The sequence below is a fragment of the Phragmites australis genome, chromosome 3, assembly GCF_958298935.1.
Source record: "Phragmites australis chromosome 3, lpPhrAust1.1, whole genome shotgun sequence".
NCBI classification, from domain to species: Eukaryota; Viridiplantae; Streptophyta; class Magnoliopsida; order Poales; family Poaceae; genus Phragmites; species Phragmites australis.
The window spans coordinates 4,738,663-4,763,248 of NC_084923.1; the positions used below are offsets into that span (position 1 = coordinate 4,738,663).

The following is a 24,586-nucleotide window of genomic DNA, read 5'->3' on the forward strand; positions in this document are numbered from 1 at the left end:
GCCCAATAGTTCTAAACCGGGCCGAGCACACCGTAATTTCCTCCTGTTGGGCTGCTGGTCCACGGATGCTCCTCTACCACACAGAATGGATCAAACTACAGTTTTTTAGATAATATAATAAAGTAATAAACAAATATCCCAGTCTCTACAGGATCAAACTAAAGTTACCTGCTCATTTAGCTTGACTAATTGCTCTATCTTGTGGGTTGCGGTTCTCTTTTTTTTCCCCAAAAGAAAGAGATGATTACCCTTCAAAAGAGAAGCTCCAAAGCCAGAGCCCTGTGAACAAGGTCCTCGAATCAAGGGCAGACGAGATGCGCACAGGAAAAGAAGCGAAAAAGGGTGAAATCAAATGTTTGACTAAACCAAAAGTTAAATAAATTCACCAGCAGCTATGATTATAAACAAACAAATTGAAGGCCATTCTCCAACTCAAAACATGACAGAGTACCATTTGAACTTCCCTCCAAAAGTCCAGACTTTCAAGTGTGAATGTTCCAAAACCATTCTCTTCAGAAAAAAGAATGTTTGGGCTACCAAACGCTGTTATTCTTTTTAGGCCAGGCATTGGACATACTAATCCACACACTAGTAGTAAATCTCAGCACTTGTCAAGTCCTACTACCAGTAGTTTTATATCCCCAATGGCCAAAGCCAAATATAAGATCCTAAACCCCAGAAACCCCAATCCAAAAGATTAATTTCCAGCTCATCCACCCACAACTTAGAAGTTAGAACTCGTCAACAGTATGTTCCTAGCTGATTGATCACACTGGCACAGTGGCACTTCATAGCTAGCTCCCTCACATTGTCAATCAGCCAGCCACGGTCATTCCCTTTGTCCGTAGGCGCCATGGGGTGCACCACCTCCCGGCAAGCACGGCACGACCTCCGGTACTGCCCGTCGCCGCTCGCGCTGCCACGCAGCCAGTCGTTCCCCGCTCGGTGCCCCAGTGATGCTGGTGTCCACGTGGTGCGGCTCACGTCGTCCACGCTCGGCTCCCTCGAGCTCGACAATGCTGTGCCGCGGGCGCCGGAGGCCGCCGCCGCGCGCGCGCCCACGAGGCTGGCGCCGCGCACGCCGACCATGACGCCGCCCAACGAACCCGAGGCCATCGACGCGTGGGCGCTCATGGCCGGCCTCGAGGAGCACTCGCCGCTGCTGGCCGCGCCGTTCGGGCGCCACTCGTTCTCGTTCCCGATCGCCACGGTGCCGCAGGAGCTCACGGCGTCCTCCAAGGTGACACCTCTGCCCATGCCTCAGCCTCACGCGGTCGTGAACGGCGGCGAGGAGAAAGCGAGGAAGGCGCCGCGTAGGGCCGTCCTCTACTTCACGTCGCTGCGCGGCGTGCGCGCCACGTACGAGGACTGCTGCCTCGCCCGCGCCATCCTTAAGGGCTACGGCGTGCGCGTCGACGAGTGCGACGTGTCCATGCACCGCGGCTTCCGCGACGAGTTGAACGGCCTCCTCGGCCTCAGGGGCGGCGGTGCCCTCGCCAAGTGCTGGGCGCCTGCCGCGCCCGCCCTCCCCAGCCTGTTCGTGGACGGGGAGCTCGTGGGCAACGCAGACGAGCTGAAGCGGCTGCACGAGGCCGGGGAGCTCGCGGCGAGGCTGACCGGGTGCGAGAGCGCGGCGGCCGGCGAGGCCAGCGCATGCGAGGCCTGTGGGGACGTGCGGTTCGTGCTCTGCGAGGTGTGCTCCGGCAGCTGCAAGGTGTACGTGGACGAGGAATGTGAGCAGGAGGAAGACGACGCGTCGTACCACTGCGGCGGCTCCGGGTTCCGGCGATGCACGGAGTGCAACGAGAACGGCATCTTGAGGTGCCCCGTGTGCTGCTGCTGAGATGTTTGCGGTTTTGGATACGCGACGTGACGTGCAGAGTATTTTTTTTTTCTTGCGTGCGCCACTTTAAGGGGATGCTAGCTCCCCTGTGATTTGTGAATGATCTTGTATTGTTGCGTGACCAACGGTGCACGAGGATCGTGCTGTCTCTGTTTGGCTTTCAGAGTGCTGCATTAAGAGATGCCAATGCTTCAGTGGTGTTTTTCATGTAATACCCTGTGTTATTAATATTTTTGATTTCGACCTATGTGATCCAAGTATTTTGGTATGATGAGTTTAGTACCACTTTAATAGTTTAAATAGGTTCGAATTAATTTATAAGTTTTTTTTTCAAACATAGCACATACGAGTTAATCTTTTTATATAAAGTGAGGACAAAAGTGTAAGCGGGGTGCTTGCCGGCCGAAACCGTGCTCACTCGCAATTTCCTGATCACTCAGCCGTTTAACTGACGAAAAGCAGGCAAGTTTCTGTTGGTGAACAGTAACTGAAGAAAATTTCGTGGTCGCTCCACCATCTCCACGCACGGCAACATGACTGAAGAACCTGACCCAAATAAAAGGACTACTACCTGCACTAACTTGAAGAATCGCTCCGATTGTCGACCTCGTATACAGGTCCGTCCCATAGGTGGGCTGACCTATAAATAAATTTTGGAGACGGGATGTTACATGGTGAGCAATTCTCTCTTCCACGGAAGAACCAGATCTTTCGCCGGCCGCAGCGGCAGTGGACTGCTTCCTTTACGCGTGCTCCTCCTTTCCTTTTGCTCGCGACACGGACGGTCGCCTGCGCCTGGTTGGAGCAGTTGGTGATTCAAAGCCGCCGCCGTTGCGGCGCGTTTTTAAATGCAAAGCGAGCCGCAAGAACGGGACAATTGGAGCAAAACAAGGTGCTTGCTCCGATAAAAAAGAATCTTAAACGGCGGACAATACATAGCCTCCAGCTCTAGAACAATCATCACCATCATCTAGCTGCATCTAGCATGCTGAGACAATTTTTGGTGAAAACGCCGGTGCTCTCTTCGACAAAATTAGCTTCTGATCATGCAAACAACGCAGCAGGTCGCACCAGTGGCATGCTGCCCATTCGTTCATTCATTTTGTTTTCCCGATCAGTCTGCTACACACAACTGGGCCAAGGGCAATAGCTACTGATCGAGCCTTCACAAAGCACCAGCTTAACTGACCTACTCGCTTAATTCTTACTACCTCCGTTTCGCAATGTTTATCCACATCCACTATTGCGTACAAACCAAGAAATACTGAAATCGAGTAAAAAAATACAGTAAGATAATCATTCTACCCCTAATCAATGCAAGGATGAGAGCAAGTAACTTATCAGTGTTAGAGTAAATACATGGATGCACTCAAGGTCATAACAGGAAAATAGACTATAAAACATCCTTGTTATCGCAATGGACAAACAATTTGAAACAGATACTCTGAGACCATAAACAAACATTGCGAAACGGAGAAAGTACACTAGCAGAGACCAGAACTTGGCACTTGCTGCCTATTATACACACAAACACAGGGCAGGCGCACAATTGTTTCCTTCCTTATTCTGTTCAACATGAAGCTCTTGTCCGGCTGGTCCGGCATGATGTTCACCGTGCTCCGGCCAGGCGGCGGCGCCGGGCCGAGCTCAGTGGCCGCCCACGCTGACGGCCCGGAACTGGCGCTTGGAGATCTTGGGCAGCAGGAAGAGGCCCACGACGCCGCCGATGAGCGCGAAGCCGGACGCCACGCCGAACGCCGGGATGTTCCCCTTCCCGAACAGCTCGTCCCACGGGCCCGCGCCCAGGGCGATGATCACCTGCGCGACAACCGCTTGCGGCCGTGAGCACACCGCTCAAGGACAGAGACCCTGTCAAGTCTCAACGCACCATGGCTGAAAGAGAAATCTCACCTGAGGAATAACAATGGAGACGTTCAAGACGCCGGTGCAGAGCCCTTGCCCGCCGCCTTTACTGGCTGCTAGCTGCGCTGTCACCGCGAAGGGGACGCTGTACAGAATCTGCGTCGTGGAAAATCAAGTAAGAATTGTCAGAGTGTGCAAGGGTTCTTGAAACGCGTGCAGATTAGTGCTGTCAGTGACGTGACACTCGGTGCGATGCTTACAGCGAGAGGGAGCCCCAGGAAGGCGAACAGGACGAGGCTCACGGCCTTGATGTCCTTGTTCGCGGTGATGGCGTCCTGCACGTATCCATGGAAGTCCTTGAGCGACCAGAAGCTGATCAGCGCGGTCGCAGCCATGGCGAAGCAGACCATGAAATTGCTCGACACCCACACGATCCTCGGGCCAAGCTTCCGGCACATTGGCTCGATCAGGAAGGAACTGAATCCTAGAACAACCTGCACAATCGAGAACTCATGATCAGTTATTAGGACAGAGTGCAAAAGGCATTAGGAGCAGCATCTAGAAATTAAATCTTACCGAGTTCAGTAGCAAACCGAATGCCCCTACTCTGACACCTTGGTTAAAGGCCGCAGCCTGAGCATCGTTTCCCTTTGGGTCGCCGTGGTAGATCTCACGGCCCATCCAATCGGTGTCGTAGAGGATGAACGGAAACCAAGAGAGCTACAAGGACAGTGCTGGCGTCAATACTGAATACCATGCAGCGAAGTAGAGAATTCAGAAATTGCAGTGTCAGTTCAAAAGTTCTCTGAAATCACTGAACATGATATGTACGTCATACCCAGGTGAGGCCAGTTACGAGAAGCACGGACGGCATTCCAGGGGGCAAGTTCTTGAAGCCTTTGAACACAGCAAGTGGGCCGGTGCTTTCAGTTTCAACCTGACCGTTTGCTTTTGCTGGGAGGTTTTCATTTCCTCTGTATGGTACTTCCTTGGCGAAGATCAGGGTTACAATCAAGCACAAGGCCAGGAACAGCTGAAAACACAAAAGGGAGACGCCCAAGTTTCAGCACCTTAAGGTAGAAATAATGCACTGTAACATGGGAGGAATATACACGTAAGGGTAATTGGTCAAAATTATTCAAGTACAGAACCAGCTCATCGTCACGTATCAGTATTTGTGTATTAGGAAATTTTCTCCTATGAATTTATTGTGAGGTATAGTAGAACTTACCACAGCCAACAGAAATGCGCCTTTCAAGTTTGCACAAGCTTCACAACAGGCTTTTGTTTTAAGGAAGGGAAACCACCTGTATACAATATCAGTTATGCAGAATGCACATTTATCAGTAAACCGGTTAATTTGCAGGCTAGATAGCCGGATAGAATTTACACACAAGAGTGAACTTACTTGTGCCAGTTATTTGTGGAACCAGAAGAATATCCTAGGATATTTCCCAGTGCCATCCAAGAACAGAAGATTGAATTAGCTGCACTAGGGCCATGACGACCTAATATGGAGCGAAAAATTTGAAGATCAGGTTGCAAGTTCCATTTATGTCACAAGAACAACTACTGCTACGTTTTGCTTTAACCAACAAGTGTTAGTAAAATCTCCAATGGGTCAGCTTTGAAAATTACCTGACAAATCAGCCATTAGAGCACGTGCGGGACCCTAGCAGTTGCATGAAAAATGTCAGTCAGATTTATAATGGCCAATTGTTCAAACTGCTTAGACTGAACTATTGATATAAATGCACTCACTTGCACCGTATTGTTGGAGAAGTCAAGGAGCCAGAATCCCAGAACATATACAATTGCAGCATGCCAACGAGCACCGTGGTAGAGACTGAATTACTCAATTGTCAGATCAGTTGCTGCTTGCTACTCATGCCATCCAAGGTAAATTTAAGAGACAATAGCTCCAGAGCAAAGTAGGTTACCTGCAGTCTTCCTTCGTATCTCCCAGAGCATATCCAATGTCTGATGAAAATCCAACAATCACAACCTACATATATAGCATATCCAATGTCTGATGAAAATCCAACAATCACAACCTACATATATAGCATAAACAAGAAACATGCTAATTTTATCGGTAGGAACAGAATAATTTACTATTTAATGGTGTTGTGAGTTATTGTAGTATCATTGGATTCCTTATTTAAGTTACAATAATTGAAGACTGAAGAGATATAAAGCGATATAATATCTAAAGTCCTAATCATACTTGCTTAGATCTTTCTCTTTTTCCTATTTTATGTGAACTTTTTGGTTTAATCTAGACCGTTAGATGTTCAAAACAATAAGTGATCGAGTCAAGGAATCTTTCTGCAACGGTGGTTTGTCGTGTGATTTTGGCGAAAACCAATCTAATGTATGGCTGATGTTCAGGAGTTGGAGATATTTATTGCTCGTGAGCATTAACATGTCCGAACAGGAAACATGTTAATTCTATCGGTATGTATATTGTGTCAGATGTCAGAACATGTTAGAATAGAATAATTTACTATTTGATGGTGTCATGAGTCATTGTAGTATCATTGGATTCTTTGTTTAAGTCATAGTAGTTGAAAACCATATAGATGTAAAGCGTTATAATATCTAGAGTCCTAATCGTAAATTCTTACATTTTTTTTTCCTATTTGATATGTATTCTTTGGTTTAATATAGACTATTAGATATTCGTAACAATGAGTTATTCAGATTATTTTCTTTTCTCGATTAATATGATAATTTTGTAGTCTTAAGAGAGAATGTGTAGGCTCCTTTTGCACCTAAAATAGTAAGATAATAGATTAGGAAATGTTACTCGGGGACATTAGAGAAAGGTAACAACAGTGAGCAAGTTTCAGTTCTGAGAAAACAGAGTGTAAGGTTCAGTGGATCTCACAGCAACACAAATCAGCGCACATCCTGTCAAAATAAATGGCCTCCGTCTTCCCCATTTTGAGGTGCATCTGTCACTGTACAGGCCAACGCATGGTTGAACCTGCAAGGTAGGAGAAGGATATAATGGATAAATACTAACTAAAGTCATTGCTTATGACAGTACCATGGTAGCATTTTACAGGACAAGTTGCTGGTTTTTTTTATGCCAAATAACTGCAAATGCAGCTGCGGTATCGAACTGAGTTTGTTACTCACCACTAGGCCAGCAATCGGACCACATAGCCACATGAATGAAGTAAGGGCATGTGAAAGCCCGAGAGTCTGCACAAATATAGGCAAAATTCAGATATCAGTACATGACAGTCAGTGTATAGGAGCTGTGTGTCATTATATTAAGAAAAAAGTGATACCGTTTATAAGTGAAATCGGATCCGAAATCTTAACAAACATTACATTACAACCCGCGGAGTCCAGCTCACGCGCAAGACAAAGAAAAAAGAAAGAGACCCCAAACCTCCTATAACAACTGGACGACGAAGGTACAGAAAAACAACATACAATCCGATAACCGCACAACATACAACAGTCACACAAAATAATTTTACACCGTAAGTAACTATGCCTTGCTAGCACCTCGATCAGGACAGCCTAACAACTCAACAGGGGAGCCCCTTTTTCACGCCTGACTACCCGACAACAAGTGTTGACTTGTTAAAAAAAAAGACAGCAGGTGTTAATAAAATAGTGTACCACTAAAATTTAGATTGTTTAGCACTGCAGATTAAACTATTTTACTTGTAACTGACTCTGGTTCTGACAAATCAGTAACAATCTTATATAATACTACTATCTAAACATCGTAAAACTTAGTGCTGGCCCGGCACGGCCCGACTATATAACCGAGTCATGCCGTGCCTGGGGCTCAGTCCACAGCATGGCCCATGAGGTATCGTGTCATGCCAAGCCAGTTCGGGCACAGCAAGGCATGGCAAGGCGAGGCGGCGAGGGCAGCAGCAAGGCAGGGTACGACGGTGCAGTAGCAGGGTGGCACAACAGGGTAGGGTAGTGCCTAATCGTGCTATGCCCTGGTCGAGCTATGCTCGTGACGTGCCAACTTATTCGAGCCGAGCCAGCACGCCGTGGCGAGGCCTCGGCCTAGGCACATGCTTGCTTGGCCTATTTACCGTCATACCGTGCTCTGAGCAGACCAAAAACCCCATGCCTCATGCTGGCCTATTTGTTCCGGTCCACTTGGCCAACACTACTAAAACTGATATAAATATTGTAATTTCCCTAGCAATTCAGAAATATCCATCAGTAGACTGCATATTGCTACCTTCTGACAATCTTTCTTTTTGGGGCACAAACACGCAAAAATCTTCATCTAACATGTAGTTTTCTATGCAACTCAATGGTGAGAGCAGGAAGTATAGAATATTTATGGTCAACAAATAGAATAGCAGAATTCCATATAACCAAAGGCCACACAAAGACTGTCAAAAGTTCTGAAACTGTTTTTATGGCTGCATGGTTCAGTGACATCATCTTTTGGCGTTTTTTTCTTTGTTATGCACATAGTGACTTGGTGCGATTGGACTTCTCTTTTTCACAGAAGGAATATATCTGGCCTAAAAGTTCCTCTTTAATCTGAGCATCCTGCACGGTGTGGTTAGGCAAGGTGCCAGATATATTCCCTAAAATTTTAAAAAGAGAAGGCTGCGGTGAGCATAAACTTTATCCAAAAGCGCCCACCGAATAGGCCTAATTGTGCATGCCGGCCATAATAATGATTCTGTTCGATCAACGAACACTTTGGAACACTTAATTTGTTCGGCATGGGTAGGTACGGATAGAAAGTACGCTCCTACCGTGTAGACAGACTCTGATTGAGTTCTTCATTTCTCTGTTTCTGAAAATAGGGGTCGAAGAGGACCCTCGTCAGGTTTACTGGCTACAGGAGAAAACAGGCTCCACCTAGCTGGTTCGGGTTGGGGTTGGGGATCATGTTCAGGTTCGGCTGTTCGGGTTCGGTTCTGAGTTAAGTCCTCACCGCTAATACATGGGCGGACCCACCATGATGCATGGGTATTCAATTGAATACCTAACTTTTTTGCAAAAAAATTAAGTATATAGCACATATACTACGTATATATATCTTTGCTGCTTCAATTCATCAGACCACTCAGCAAATTGTAAACTAATTGTTTTAGTAAACTAATAAAAGTGATTTCACTAATTTTAGAGTGTTATGGATTAGTTATGAATTAATCTATCTGCAACACACTTACTCAATCCTGCATGTTACAATAACTATTTCAAGATTTCATGTATTTTTACAAGATAGAGGATCATGTAAGAAGACTAAAAAAATTTGTTTCATAATTTTTGGATTAGTAAATAATTAACTATGCATTTAACTCGAATTAATAAATGAGTTGCACGTTTTTCTTTTTTTTCAAACTTACTCTCCATGTAATATGATGTAAAGGATATTATTTTTGAAAACAAATTTCACAAAAGGTCTTATAATTTTCTCTAGTTTTTTTTTAGAATTTTTTGTGATTTTTTTAAATTTTTTAAATTTTTGGACGTGTTTTTGCAACAAAATCAAACCTTTGGGGGTTTTTTTTTTGCAACAAAATAATTTTTGGAGGGAAAAATTAAAATCCAAGTGACTTTAGGGGGTTTGTATTTTTCCCTAACTGAAAAGAGCCCATATAGCAACAAATATCAGGTATTTATGATCTTTATGTTGTGACTGCCCAGTTCGACAATCAGCAATTGAGCGTGAATTTTTTGTGCAAGTTAAGGATAGTGACATCATTAAACGTTTCCAAGCCATAAAAGAACACAAAGTTAAATTTAATTTTCTTTAAATGCTTTGTAATTTCTTTTAATTAGTTGAAACTTCTCTACTATGAACAATTTATATTTCAAAATTTACGCTACTATGGACTTCTCGTATTTTGGATTGAACATTTTTTTTAATACTGAATACCCAATCGCTAAATCCTGGGTCCGTCACTGCGCTAATATCTAATGAAATTCAAGACATATCAAACATGCATAGTCATATGTATAGGACATCTGGTTATTTTGGTTCTGGATCCGTCACTGGGTTCGGGTTCTGAATTCAAGTCCTCACCGCCAATACCTAATGAAATCCAAAGGATCTTTGTGGCCTCATTTAAAATAGGAGTTGAGCCTTATTTTAGCTGATCATATTTTTTTTTAAGTATAAGTCGAAAGCACTCATGTCCACATGCACCTAAAATACGAGCACCCGTGCTAAACTCACCCGTCCTTGTGTAAGAACTTTGGACGGTGGACAGGTTTCCTCATCCGTTCTATAGTTTCTCCTCTTGTAAAGAAGTCAGACTGGTACACCGGCCATGCACCGTCTGCCTGCAGCTTTTCCGGAAGGCTCTTTGAACCATAGCGAGTCAAGGTGTAATTAGCACTTGCGAGGTGTCAAGTGAAGTAGTTTAGCATCTCAAAAAAAAAAGTTAAGTAGTTTAGAGCAATATACCGACACGATGAAATATTAAAACAAGCATTCCATGCTAGTACTTGATTCAAGTACGTCGACTGAAACAAAGAGATAGTACACGATGCCGTTCACAAAAAAAATGTTTTAAATGGTTTGACTTTTGTCCACGGAGGTCGTTCAGAAAAGCTTGAGGTTCAGACGCTAAGTAGTAACTGCAGAGAAAAAGTGAGCAAACCATTGGTATAAAGAGCAGGAAATAAGGGAAGATTTTATTTCGTGCTTGCATTGCGAATATAAGTAATGATCCAAGGAGATGATCAACCGGGAAGGATCGGGATGCACTCCAATCTAAACAAAACCACCATCGAACGAACGAAGTATAGCCATCAAGTGCATATTTGGTCACATGTAGTTGATGAGCGAAAGACAAAATTAAACATATCGGTCGAACCTACCGTTTCAAATTAAAACCACTCGATTGAATCTACTGTTTCAAGGCAGCAGTGAAATAGTTACAGTGATACAAACAAGAAAAGAAAATGCGCTTTATGAACATGAAAACAAAACAAAACGATATACTAGCTCGCAAACATGCCGTGCAAATCAAAAGAAGCGAAACCGAGAATTAGCAAGGAATTTCTACGGTCGGAACCACGACGTGTGTCGCAGCGCGCGTCGACACGCAGCCGCACACGAACATATTATAATCTCGTGCATGCATGAACGCGCAAGTTGGTCGTGCGTGACGGCTCGACGTGAACAGTGACCCATACATACCTGCACGTAGGGCGTGAGGAGGGAGAGCTGCAGGGCCCAGCCGTACTGCACGCCGCCGGCGACCATGCCGGCGAGGATGAGCCTCCCGAGGCTGATCGACGGCGCGGTCTCCACCTCCCCCGGCCCCGCGCCCCCGCCCCCGCCCCCGCCGCCACCGCCTCCGACCCCCACCGAGAGCTCCAGCTCGCCGTCGCCGCGAGCCATGGCAGGCAGGACGCACGGCCGCCGATCACCCTAGGTTCTCTCTAGGACCAGGCCGAGGAAATCAAGGAAAAACCGCGCGATGGGGAAACAAGAAGCAAGCTTCGGAAGGCGCTGGACTCTCGGGAGGGGGCCGGCCGGGAGGAGACGAAAATGGGAATGGCGAGACGGGAGAGGAGAGCGAGGCGTGCCAGTGCGCGTGGAGCGCAGGAGAGGACAAGCGAGGTGAGGTGGGTTAGTGTTTGGAGCGAGGGAGATGGCGAGGCATTTAAAGGCCGTGCTGCTGCCGCTGCGACCCGGCCGGCCCCGGCGCGGACCACCCTAGCCCGGTGCGGCCTCTCGTCCGCCCATGCTACCACCGAAACACAACTGATCCGACCTTCCAGTGTTCTGCATGCGTTTCTACTCATCTACTGTCAGTGCTGATATGTTTTTGGCATGAGATTAATGCATCCTTATCCACCTGTCATCACTGCATCCGAATCGCTTGACCCTGAGGACTGCAAAGTGCAAGGCTATAACATCTCTATGTTTTTTGAATAATATAGCTGATTCACTTATTGTGTACGTGAGTAATGGGTGCATGCAGAGCCGGGGCCATAGTACATCGGCCTAAGGAAAAAATGCAAAACCATATGCACTTGTGTACACTGCTTATCTCAGTTCTTCTCCTGCATGGCTATGCAGACGTCGACTGCTTAGCAAAAGCCAAAAGCTAACCCCTCGTCATTAATAATTCTCCGGCCTGTTGTGTAAGGTCCACTCCACTGCGTTCGTCTACGTACGCACGCACAGTGAGTGACGTGCTGGGGATAGAGTGACCCAATCACACAGCCTGACAACCCGCTTACATTTGTTTTTCGCTTAATCGCTTTGGCCTAAGCTCTTGCTAAGGCTTTGTATAAACTAATATATACTCCGTTCCTACGTTGTTCGCATCGGTTGCAGGCGTTGGTGCAGTGTCCATTCTTCATTGTCGCGTACTATCGATGTATCGGTCACCATTAATTCTTGATACTTGTACTGATCTATAGTCTATTCAATCATGTCCATATATGGAGATATATGGTACCCAGTTTTCTGACTTTGAAGTACCGGTGGCTTCGAAAAGGTTTCGCTCTTTCTGTTTACGCTGGGAGAGAATGTAATTGAGTAGGGGCGATCAGAAAAGTGAGAAAGTATCAATCGATCCAATGGAACCAGATGTTAGGCTACACATCTAGGTATCCGCATCTACTCAAAGCTAGCGGATATGGCATCAATCATTCGGAGAAGGAATAAGCAGCGCGGGAACTTTATACAAAGCAAGTGCGCATATATTGATTGATTTCGAAAGCTGAAGAGCACCCGATCTATACCAGCCAGATTGGACACGACGAGGCCGGTTGGTCTGCTCGGTATTTTCGACATGGAGAGACTGATACCAAATTTGATATTATTTCCAAGAAAAAAAATGCCATTTGATCATGGCCCCAGAACTTTTCAGCAAAACTATATATTATTACCACTGTCTTGTTCTAGTCAGTAATTACAAAGATACGAACTGTGACAAGAAGACAGTATCACGGTACTATAGTCCAGTTCCGCTATGGTGTTGTGCAACAAAGGAACGTTACTGTCTTGAACAATGGAGTACTGATAGTAGTAGTAATCAACCTGCATGGAACTTCACCGAAAGCGCACATGATTTCTTAATTGTTAAGGAAGAATCTATCTGTCCATTGATACCAGCCGGAATATTATGTGTACGTGTTCCACTCGATCTTTGATTCTTTACCTCGTGGATGCCGAACCCAAAGTTTGATCGTCGCACTATTACAGGACTGGTTATAAATAACAACTTATCATTATCTATTATTTAAGAATCGACAATACAAATGTATCGCTGCCGGTTTTTAATCTTCCGTGATAAAATCATGATGGAATCGTTAAGAAATGGCACTGATACCGACTATCAGTAACGGTTCGTAACTGCCGGTTCTAACTACGAAAAACCACTGATGATTGCTACAGTAGATCAAACCCAATTTTTTCATTCAATGAGATTTTGGCACATCCTCGTGTCTGCTCGGTTTGATCAGCAGGCTCACCCTCACCGACGCGCTCCACCTTATCTATTCTTTCTCTCCTCTCTCTACATTGTCTCTTCCCCTCCTCTCTCTATTTCTCTCCCTCACCTGACAACTCCTCCAGCTGCTCCCTCGACCACGCCTCCAACCACTCGACCGCTCCCTCCTCTTTGCACTCGCCTCGGCCGTCGCCGTCTTCCTCCTCCTTGGCCTCTAAGCGGCGTGGACGCAGGGCCAGCCTTCGGCCTACGAGCGGGATTTGATTCGATTTGATTGTGTTCTTGTGTTTGAGATGAGTATATAGATGAGATGAGTCGGTTTGATTGTGTTCTTATGTTTGAGATGAGTATATGGATGAGATGAGTTGATTTGTTTTTCTGTTCATATAGATGAGATGAATCGATTTGAGAATGTGCGCGACGGTGGCGGCGGTAGGAGCACCACGTCGAGCGGCAACAGGAGCGGAGGAGGTTGACGGAGGAGCAGGCGGTGCGGTCAGAGTGAGCGCGATGGTGATATCGGTAGCCGAACCGGCTAGATTTCGAGTCGGCTCGTTTCCTTTTTTGGCTATCGGTCCACCTATCACTATCGGTTTGTGGCTCAAATGGGTAGTGATGGTGAGTTTCTGTGGCGGTTCTAAAATCAGCACTGATAGTCAGATGCACTAATAGTTACTCTATCAGTACCGAATAATCAGTGGTGAATCAATACCCACCATTGATAATAATTTTGAACCGCCACTAATAGCTAGTTTCGTAGTAGTGCTAGAGGGTCCAGCAAAATTACTAGTACCACATCGACTTCACACTGTGACAATATACTGTATAACAGTGCTACTGGTCCACTTGTGTTATGGAACTGTGAAAGGAATGTTTGTTTCCAACTTAAACAATGGAGTACTAGTAGTACTTCCTCCCATCATAAAAAAATAGTATTTGTCAATGACTAAAACTAAAGGTGGCCAAGTAAATCAGGTTAAATGGGATAACACGAGGCACGGCCATTTCGATCTGGCTTAGGCACGGCACGGCACGGCACGACGGCTTGGGTCGTGCCTGGGCCGGAGCCATGACATGACAGGTCGGCACAACATGACCTGTTTAATTGTTTCTATTTTTGTAATATCTTATATAATTTGTTTAGATCTAATACTGTCGGTGAATCAGGAACCAGGGGTCCCCGAATCCCGAGGCCAGGCCAGCTATCCGCCACGTGGCGCCCTCCCGCGGGGGTCATCTCCGCGAGGTAAAAAAGATTAAGTCCCGGGAGAGGGCGCTCGGGGCCACAATCAGTGGTCCCCGAGTACCCAGGTTCCCCGATGATCTGCGAAGACCAAGTAACTAGGAAGAGAGTGCTCGGGGAGGTAAACAGTGGCCCCCGAGCACCCGAGTGCCCCAAGGACCCAAGGATGGTAGTCCCGGGAGAGAGTGCTCAGGGCTGCGAACAGTGGTTCCCGAGTACTTGGTTCCCCGAGGACCCGAACAGTCAAATCCAGGAGAGAGTGCTCGGGGAGATGAACAGTGACCCCCGAGCACTCGGTTCCCCGAGGACCAAGAGAGGGCGTTTTCAGGAGAGAGTGCCCGGGGAGGTGAACAGTGACCCCCGAGCACTCGGTTCCCCAACGGCCCAGGAAGCCCCCCGTCAGTGGCCCCCACAGGGGTCCAGCGATGAGGTGTCAGCCAGTGAAAGGCCCGATGCCGCATTTAAGGGCGCGCGTGGCATGTCACCTCCAACTGCTCCCGCCACGCTCGGTGTCAGTCCTTGCCATACTCTGGCGGAAGGGCGTGGGGACATTTAATGCACGGGTCCCATCCCGCGCCATCCGACGCGCCTCGGGATAGCATCGCGAGGCCCAAGGCGTTCCGTCTGCCGCGTTGCTGTGGCAGGTGAACAAGACCGGGCGGGCACGCCGGGCCGCTCTGCGGCTGCTCGGTGGGCCCTCTCCACGGCGCCCATTGCCAGTGCCATCATGACGACTGAAGACCGGGCGCGGGGCGCGTTTTCAACCCCCGTCACTTCGCGCAGAGGCCATGATGACTGTTTTTTCCATTTATGGCACCTTGAAACTCGTGCCCTCCCATTCGAGGCACGCCACCGCCGGCGGATATTTAAGGAGCCGGCAGGCGCGGACAGAGGGGAGAGAAGCTGAAATCGAGATTGAGTCTGAGTTGGTATAGAGGGGCGCTCGAACTCTCCGACGCTTACTCAGAGATCGAATAACTCCTTCGTACAAGCATAGAAGCTGAGACCACCGAAGAACAAGGAGCCTGAGGCTTTAGAATAGACAAATATTCTTGTAACCAAACATTTCCGAGAGACATTCTCAGAGCATTTATAGCATCCACACAGGAGTAGGGTGTTACGCGCAGTGCGTCCTGAACCTGTCTAAAAATCCCTCCAGTGCATTTACTCTTTTTTGCATTAGATCGCTCCATCCCACCTGCCATCGCATTTACATCCATTTATTTCTCCAGCAAATATATTCAGAATCATCCCCCAACCGAATCTCTAAAAAGGGGTCCCTCAGGATTCCTGCGACAGGAGTTAACCCTCCGACAAATACCATATACGATATGTGGTGCAATGATAGTATGTTTGACTCTCAAGCAGAAGGTCGTGTGTTCGATTCCGAGTGAAAGTAAGTTTTTGTAATTTTTTTCAACTTTCCACGAGCTGACAGGCCAAAAAATGTCATCGGACCTACTGTGCCGCGGGACGGCACGGCATGGCCCGGTCTTAAGTGGTTCAGACCTAGGCTGGAGTCACGCCACGTGAGTCAGCACAACATGACCCGTTTAGCTAATGGGCCTAAACGGGCCTTGCCTCAATGGGCCCGTGTCATGCCGGGCCGCCTATTTGGCCACCTCTGACTAAAATCATACTCTTTTGTGGGCTGGATGGGTTCTACTCCATTTTTTACATGACTTCTTAGGGTTTTAGAGTTTTTCAAAATATATTTTGACCATTAATTTCTCTTTATAATATGTTATTAATTACTAGAAAACTAATATCTGATATGTGAAATACGAATCTATTGATATATCTTTTGTACACTAAATATACATATAATTTGATTAATTATTTGTTAAATTTTATAAAGCTTGATTTTTCTGAATTCTAATACTACTACAAAAATAGGCTTATATACCGGCCTATCACTGTCGGTTTCTTACAAGCCGGCAGTGATGAAATTTCACTGCCGGTTCATATCATGGACTGACACTAAAAGGTCATTCGAAAAGAACCAGCAGTGAAAATCTACTATCACTGCCGGCTCGTGGTTGGAGCTGGCAGAGATCTACAATTTTGTAGTTGAATTTTTTTTTATTTGATGTCATTTAGATATCCAAATAATCACGTGAAGTTTCAGATAGAAGATGTCAAAATGATTGCATATGCTAATGGTATCACTAGTACTTCTGCGGTGGAATGGTAAGGATGTATCGCACAGGCTGAGAGGTTTTGGGTTCATGGAGTACGCGCGAGAAAAATCGCGTGACTTGTGACTAACGATGGCCCGGGTGTGGGGGTTTTCCCGGGTGCAAAAAATATATTTTATTTCAATTTGTCTAGCCCAAAAAATTGATTCGGCTCCTGACTATCACTGTCGGCTGAAGCTTTCAACCGACAGTGATAATCGGAGACTATCACTACCTATTGCCCACTGTCGATTTCAAAATCGACAGTGAAACTCCTTTATAGGATAACAGTGAAGAGATTTTTTTTATAGTAATATAATACGGCTTGTATTTTTAAATGGATGGAGTATTTGATCTTTTTGTCATCATGGATGTTAAATTTGATTGATCGTCCGAGAGGTATCAGCTAAATTATTACCATTACATTGTCCTTGTCAGCAATCGCAAAGACTTTATATTGTGACAGAGGATAGTGCTACTGATCCACTTCTGCCATGGAACTGTGCAAAGGGCAAGGAAGGAATCAAAAGGATAACATAGTACTCTCTCTAATCACAAATAAATGTCACTTTAGATTACATGTAATTAATATTTTTAAACTTTAGCTACAAATTATTTTTTATATATTGAGTTTGTATATTTAAAAATAATATATGTAGATTTGTTTTAAAAATTAGTTTCATAATAGTATAACTTTTTTATATACTATATACATATTACTCAAAAAGTGTTAATGCCAAAAAACCGGATCCTAACTCATAACCATTAACCATAACAACAAACACACGTAATTGCAGAAGCGTGAAGGCTAACCTGTGTTCGGTGCCGCCATCTTGAGTTGAAAGTGAAGAGCGTGATCAAGATGGAGTCGTTCGTGATGTAGAGCATCGTAACATAGCCGTTGTGACAGAGATGATCGGTGTAAGGGATGTATAGGTGTTGATTTAGATGTTGCAGTGAAGACCGTCGATGTCGTTCGGTTGATGAAACGTAGTAGCGGCAACGGTGACCTTCGAGTCGATCCAGCGCCTCTTAAGGATCAGGATTATGAGTGTTAGGATTTAGATATCTCACGGTATAGATTATAATAACTCGCTAGACGCCGACCCTCTTAAATATATACCGTTGTTCGGCTCAGGACTGCAACTATGATGTTAGCTGCGTCTCCGATCGTGGTGAGTGTGAGGATAGGGCTCCCCTACATCGCGGATCTTATGGATCATTAGGATGGCTGAGATCGATTCAACAAAAAAACAGTAGTCAAGGATATATTCCGAGAATCGTGTAAATGTCTAGAATGATACTAGCTCCTATATGTGATCAAGGGAGTAGTACATCCATGAAGCCAAAGGAAAAGCAAAATGATGCATGGATGGAAGGACAACTGGTCTAGTCAACCGCATTATCCATTTGTAGCAGAGAAGAGATTTTGCATACCGAGGCTATCCAGCCGGTTTGCAGTACCGAGGACCCAATAAATTGTGGCTGGCGTGGACGTGATAAGGAAGAGCATGATGTGGCCAATTGTGCCTTGCCGTAGGTGCTACGCTAGCGAGCTAACTAGCGCCGTAGTGCGTGTGCTCGCTCGCGCCTTCATCCCCCCACCTTCCCTGGTGGAGGAGCGATGGGAGTGCAGGCATCTGTACCATATCGCTGTATCAGGCGCACTGATGCCGGGCCTTTCCATTGGATTGGGCAGTGCAGCGCGGCGATGCCTTCCAGAAGGATTCAGTGCACTCGTACTCGTGGCGCAGTCATTCTCAAAGATGCACAGGTACCATGCGCGCGTGCACATCCACTTTTTTTAAGAATCTTTTATATTGTACATGTGTGCTATCTTGTACTAGCTAGGAGCATCTCGTTTCACAACGAGGTGTTTTGTACTGCTGAGGTAGATGGCCTGTGAGGTGATCGTTGTTCGGGAGCACGATTCTGCAGAGCGTTTCTCTGGACGTAAACAGCTTCATGGAGCTAACTTCAGCTCGGGAAATGCAGTGGAAGCTACTCCATGGGAAACAATCGGCTGTGGTTATGTGCACTCGGGTCTGAGCTCGGCCTGAACTCTATATCGGCGTGGACGCGTAGGCGACAGACGCAAAATGGCATACTCCGCCGCCCCTCTGCAGATCCCCATGCAAAAGGCCGATATACCCGTTGCGTCGGTCCGCGCGCGGGGTAGGTACGCCGGCTGGGCTCTCGACGGAACGGGCCGAACATACAGTCGTACTCCCCCCACCATGCACGCCGCCGCCGACCTCCGAACCAGCCACCGAGCCACGGCCCAGCTCGGGTTCCACGGTGCGCCCCACCAGGGGCGGAGCTCCTTGGGCCAAGGTGGGCCGTGGCCTCTTCTGCCCTCCGGCTTTTCCGCGTAGGAATAGTGTCCTCCTGCAATCTTCTTAAGTTTAGCTCCCCTACAATCTTCTTCCTTAGCTTGGTCCCTTAATCTTCTTCAAGCTCCGCCACTAGCGTCCATGCCTGCCTACCTGCTTACCTCTTAGAGTATTTTTATATTTTCTAACATAAATAATTAAATAAGTATACTCCAGATAAAAAGATTTTCTTACTCCTCTTAGATAGCGGTAAGGTGCCACTATGGTAAATCCAGCTCTTATTGCCCTCTGATGATAGTGGTTAGACTTGGATGAACATTATCTATCTTTTTTTTCATTTTTTCTCCTTTCATATTCTCTGTTTGATCAGTGGGGTTGCTTTCTCCAAAACTCGGATGAATTTGTGCATGTTTGAATCTATTTAAATTCAAATTGAATTAAAAAGAGAATATCTCATGAAATGATAAGAATACATATAAATGAAGCATTGCAAAGGAACTCACTTTTTTACCAAGTAAATTAAGGTTGAAAATAATTTTAGATATTATTAAGACATATGAGGGGAATATTAGTGAATTTTTTTCAGATTTTTAGAATTTTTTTAGGACTTTAAAAATTGTTAGAAGTTCTAAAAGTAGTTTTATTTTGGAGTTTTTTATTTTGAAACTTACATGGGTACTAAGATGAATCTTTTTAAAATAGATTCTCATAAATCATAGGATCTGAAGAAAAAGTTTTATAAATTTTAGAGAACAAATTCATCGGACCCCATTGTCCAAATAAAAAAGAGAAAAAAAATAAAAATTGAAAAAAGATATGTACTGTTCATCCAAACCTAACAGGTGAACTTGACACGTGGCACCTACCACCCTCTAAGATGAAGATATCTTTTTATCTTAGAGATATCTATTTAATTATCTATGTTAGAAACTATAAAAATAAAAAAATCACCTCTCCAATCCTTACACGGTTCGTAGGTTAATCTTGAAAGAACAACTATTTAGTAACTCTTGCTATAAAACTGGCTCATATTTTATTTATGGATGGCACCATTATGATAAAAGTCGTAATACCGTAGGAATCATTACCGTAAGACGGGAGGTTATAAGCCCGCGCGCCCGCCTGACCTCCCCCAGTCCCCCGTCACGCGGCGCGGGCTGCGCATGGGCTGGCACCCCAGGCGCTCACTGCGACCCCGTGAGGAAGCCCTGGACTGCCCACCCGCGCAGCCTTCCTCACGACACGGCTCACGGGAGCGACCCAGCCACCAACGCTCGCCCAGTTCGATGGAACGCCAATCGGCAACCGCTTGCAACCTCGCGAGTGGTACGTGCAGCCGCGTAACGCTCTGAGCCTCCGACCACCGGAGACGCTCGTGTCGTGTCGTCCCCACGTCACCTCTTCCTTTTCCTTTATATAACAGCGCAGGTGAGCCAGCGAGGAGCTGCGAGGCTCGTCACCGGTTGCTACGTATACGAGCAGTGACCGGTCGGTGGACCTGACAGTTTCATAGGATACTAGGAGCTCCTGCTCCTCGTTCATTTGACTTGCAAGGATAGGTAGTGACAGCATGAGGAAAGCCGCCGGATGCGCGGAGGGTAGCAGAATCTGCAGGCTTCGTTTGAAATCGATATCATTCATGATAATGTTTTCCCTCCCTCTGGCGCGTGGTCTCAGAATTTTGAAATTAGTGTACATATCGTATTATATATATAGCTAAATTTTTTCTGATAATTATTAATATTAAACAACGTCAAGATTCAAGATAAAAATTGTTCGTAATAATAAGAACATCTAAGTTAATGTAAAAGAACTAAAAAATCTAAAATTATAATATAACTTTACAGTTCTTCATCTTTTAAATTGTAGCTATTATGACATCATTCTCAACTTGTAAAAAGAATTCTCGCTCAATAAATATAGCCAAGCAATTATTTATGTATTGACTCCTCGGCTTATTTTTCACATAAGAGAGCATGTGAGCACAAAAGTAGAGTATGATCACTCTACTCTTTAGGTAGTGCTTTAACTAAATACGAAGGAAAATATACTTAGGTAGATGCAAACACTCTATGCAACTTTGTGAGAATCATATTTCCTCAATTGCTGCCCCAATTAAATGGTATCTTAGAAACATTAATTTATAGCAAATTTATTCCATAAGCATATGCTCACATGCTATACACAGGCTAATCACACAATTATATAATTTCAAGCAAACTTATTCAAATTGATGTACACATGCTAATAAAAAAAACTAAGAAAGCACTCATGCTATACACAGTTACACATATCCATAACATATGCTCTACCTCCCCAACCAAAAAACTAGAGTGCCGGCCATTGTATGTATAGCATAAACATGCATACATTATTGTACTAGTTTAATAGCTTTTTAGCAGCTAGCATAAACATACCTAAATTACCACATTATATATAGTATAAACATACCTCGAGCGGCAACAGCGCTAGAGCCATCACTTGTGCCGCCACGCCCACGCCCCGTCGCCCCTGTGACCGTGGTGCAACCGCCACCGATGTGTCAGCCGCGCTATGTGGCCCTTGCCTGTGCCTGGATCTCGCCTGCATTGGTCCCCGCTTGGCAGCCTAGATGTTGCTCGCACCAGCCATGCCGCATCCCGTGGCCCCCACCTGTGCCTCAATCTCTCCCACATTGGCGCCAACATCGTGCCCCACCTCCGCTTGGCTTGGGCCATGCCACCGCCACCGCCCTCACTCTCCATCTGTACTGTGGCTTCGTGCGTGTGTCAGCGTGTGTCTCAGCTCTTAGGCAGTTGGGTGTGACCGTGTGAGGTTGTAGGGTTTGGGGTGGGGACTGAGCCGCGTCAGATGAGATCGTGGGCTGTGGGTGCGTCACACGTGTGGCCTTGAACAGTCGAGCCTCATCGTGGCCACGTGGACTTGACTGAATAGCTAATAGATATCTAATAGTTGAATACCTAATATATAATATGTATACATAGAAAAAATTAGATGTACATCTATACATCCTCGATCCTTCTTGGGCCTGCCCCTGATATCCATCGCTCCTTTCCTCCTATCTAGGAGGAGCAATTGAAAAGGTTATCGTCTCGATCGTCTGATCTCATCTCTGCAGTTAAGAAGGTCACTAGGTCCTTTCAACGACCTACGTGATTTTAAATGCACAGTTCACTTGGCTACGGTTTAACCGAGACTGTCACAGCCCACAACCTATATAGATGAACCTTCATCTGCCCTACGATACGTCAACCTCCTGAAATGAAACCTCTAAACGATAACATGTCACTTTTAGATGTGTCGAGCGTGCTGTAATCTGATTGATAACATGGAGTTGAGTTTCTTAGATTTGAGTTGCATGCAGGAACTTTTAAGATTCTTCATCGCACATGAATCCATGATAATTGCGAGGCTTTTGTCCTTGGGTCCTATCTACTCATGTTCAGACTGCAACCACCACATTTGTAAATTGTACGACCAGAAAAAAAAGAGGGGAAACGAAGCCACATTTGCATCTTTCTCCTGTTGCAACAAAAAGAAGGCAACTCCTGAGAATCTTATTGTGCCAAAAAAGGCAGAACCTTATTCAGTAGGTGCCTAAAGAGGTAACGCGGTGGCGCCTTCCTCTACCACAACACAGACAGGTACCGAAGAGCACAGTAGCGAAACAACATATAGGAAAGATATAACCTTTGCACGAATCACGATGGGTTCGACTAAGTACACAAAAAAGGGATAGTTCTGGACTTCTGGTTCAGGCGGTGACACGACAACAGTGCCTGCCTCTCGAAGTACTAATTAAGATCACTCTAATTAGGCTATGAACGAACGCTCCAAGGGGTATCATCAAGATCTCTCCCTACATCAGCAGGCTGCGGATGATCGCCGCCTGCGCGCTGCTCATGTCGGACGTAGCCAGCAACTCCGACAGCCTCTCGCTCAGGTCGTCCACCTCCCGGTGCAAACTCCTGATGTGGTTGCATGTCTCCTGCAACACCCTCGCAGATGGCACCTGCATGGGCAAAGAGCAGGGGGAGACAATTTACCGTCAGCTCAAACTCATGCCATTTGATGCACCTAAGGTTTGAAGCGTGAGTAGAGAAATGCAATTGTTGGAATGCTTGACGTAGTTGATTAGTTCGTAGCATTTTCGACTTTTCCACAGGAATAGTAGAGGCCATTCTACTTTGACCGGCAATTTTGGCCAAGTCGATAGATGTAACAACTAACAGAGCGGACTGTAGGTATCGGATCATGTCTTAGGCCTTAATGCAGCAAAATGCCAAACGGTAATGATAAGCTATACAGCTGAACGGTGAATGCTAAATTACAGCTTGAAATTCTGGACAACCATTCAGCTCATAAAGTGGTAATGACAATCAACTGTTACATACTCTAGCATTGCTCTGAAGGCGAGCTTCGGGAAGGAGGTCCTGCAACTTAGAGACGAGGTCACTGATTTGCTCCTCGGTGATCCTTGACAAGCCAGACTGCCTAGACCGTGACCTCCGGTTCGACATCTTTGTTAATGTTGTTGCCTGCAATTGACGGCGCAGTTGCCAGAGATGGGGGAGGGCAGTTTTGCAAGGGAAAGAGAGACAGAGATGGTAGGGGTGATACAAGTTTGAGATACAGACGAAATGGAAGGCAAGGACTGAGGAGAAGCTATTAGAGGAGGAGAGGGAAGACAAGTGCATGGGAGAAAGAAATGGGCGGCTAGTGGGTTGTTAAATAACGCAGGCTGCAGGAGGAGAAACCCAGAAAGCAGGCAAGATATCGAGCTTCCAGTGGCATTAAGACAGTGTAAATTCCAGCTTAAGACCCTGACCTACAGGGACAAATCACAGGTAGGATATATTCTAGTGAAAGCTGCACTGTAAATATTTTAGAGAGAGTTGTGTCAGTGTTGACCTACTCGTGGTTCACCCAGCAAGTAGGAGAGCCTCTAATCAACAGGGGATGAAGAAATGCCAGAGAGAAAGCCGACTTGGAGGCCAGAACTGTCAGAAGGAACCACGCATGCCCATGTTACTTGACCGACCAAAATATGCGGGTTTATTGTTTTTGCCCCACATTTGGTATTTAATATATGCACATGAACAAAGAACAGTAGCTCTACAGTTACTGGTAGATGAGGTTGTGGGCAAGTCTCTTTGTACATGTCTAGGATTCAGTATACACCCATGCATGCACCATGCATCTCTTGTCTTCCTAAACAGGAGTAGGAAATTAAACTCATGACCAGATGAAATAACAATGCTGGGTGAATTCCAGTCACCACTCAGCTACTACAATAAATATGCATTAGCATCACAGGCACCACACATACTAAAGTTCTCGGTGTGTTTGCATACATTTTAATTCATGTCTATAGCCAAACAAGGAAATTAGCATCATTGTATTTTGTGCCCTATAAATTTTTTCTCTTGCATCATATATTAAGAGATAACCATTCTGCATGATGAAACAATTGACCACTTCCCCCATAAAATGATGAAATCATCAGTGGCTGAACAGATCAAAGTAACCGTGCAGTGAATAGATTTTAGAGTGTTAAATACCTCAAGCAGTGTCACAATGCTGACTAGTCTGTCCGATAATTTGGCACCCACAGCCCATGTCTTGCGACGCCTCATAATCAATACAGGTATGGGCCACATATACAGTCAAGTGTTATCTTCAAAAGTGTTGAGTTTGATGCT

The 24,586-nt window shown here is 45.7% G+C and overlaps 3 protein-coding genes across 3 annotated transcripts; 1 reads left to right on the forward strand and 2 right to left on the reverse strand.

Annotated features, from left to right (window-relative positions):
- The first annotated feature begins 787 nt into the window (after positions 1–787).
- Positions 788–2,042, forward strand: LOC133910912 (uncharacterized protein At5g39865-like). The gene has a single exon (XM_062353149.1). It carries the CDS (start codon positions 854–856, stop codon positions 1,841–1,843), a length of 990 nt encoding a protein of 329 aa, XP_062209133.1. The 5' UTR covers positions 788–853; the 3' UTR covers positions 1,844–2,042.
- A 1,179-nt stretch (positions 2,043–3,221) lies between these two features.
- LOC133911697 (sucrose transport protein SUT1-like) lies at positions 3,222–11,392 on the reverse strand. Its single transcript, XM_062354066.1, has 13 exons — positions 10,863–11,392; positions 6,851–6,916; positions 6,597–6,695; positions 5,647–5,711; positions 5,468–5,552; positions 5,345–5,378; positions 5,115–5,214; positions 4,938–5,013; positions 4,545–4,739; positions 4,283–4,426; positions 3,967–4,200; positions 3,755–3,862; positions 3,222–3,661 (listed from the first exon to the last, which is right to left on the reverse strand). The coding sequence occupies exons 1-13, from the start codon at positions 11,064–11,066 to the stop codon at positions 3,491–3,493; spliced, it is 1,581 nt and encodes a 526-aa protein (XP_062210050.1). The 5' UTR covers positions 11,067–11,392; the 3' UTR covers positions 3,222–3,490.
- An 11,000-nt stretch (positions 11,393–22,392) lies between these two features.
- LOC133911698 (transcription factor ILI6-like) lies at positions 22,393–23,822 on the reverse strand. The gene is made up of 2 exons (XM_062354067.1): positions 23,279–23,822; positions 22,393–22,896 (listed from the first exon to the last, which is right to left on the reverse strand). Exons 1-2 carry the CDS (start codon positions 23,579–23,581, stop codon positions 22,744–22,746), a joined length of 456 nt encoding a protein of 151 aa, XP_062210051.1. The 5' UTR covers positions 23,582–23,822; the 3' UTR covers positions 22,393–22,743.
- Between the last annotated feature and the right edge of the window lie 764 nt (positions 23,823–24,586).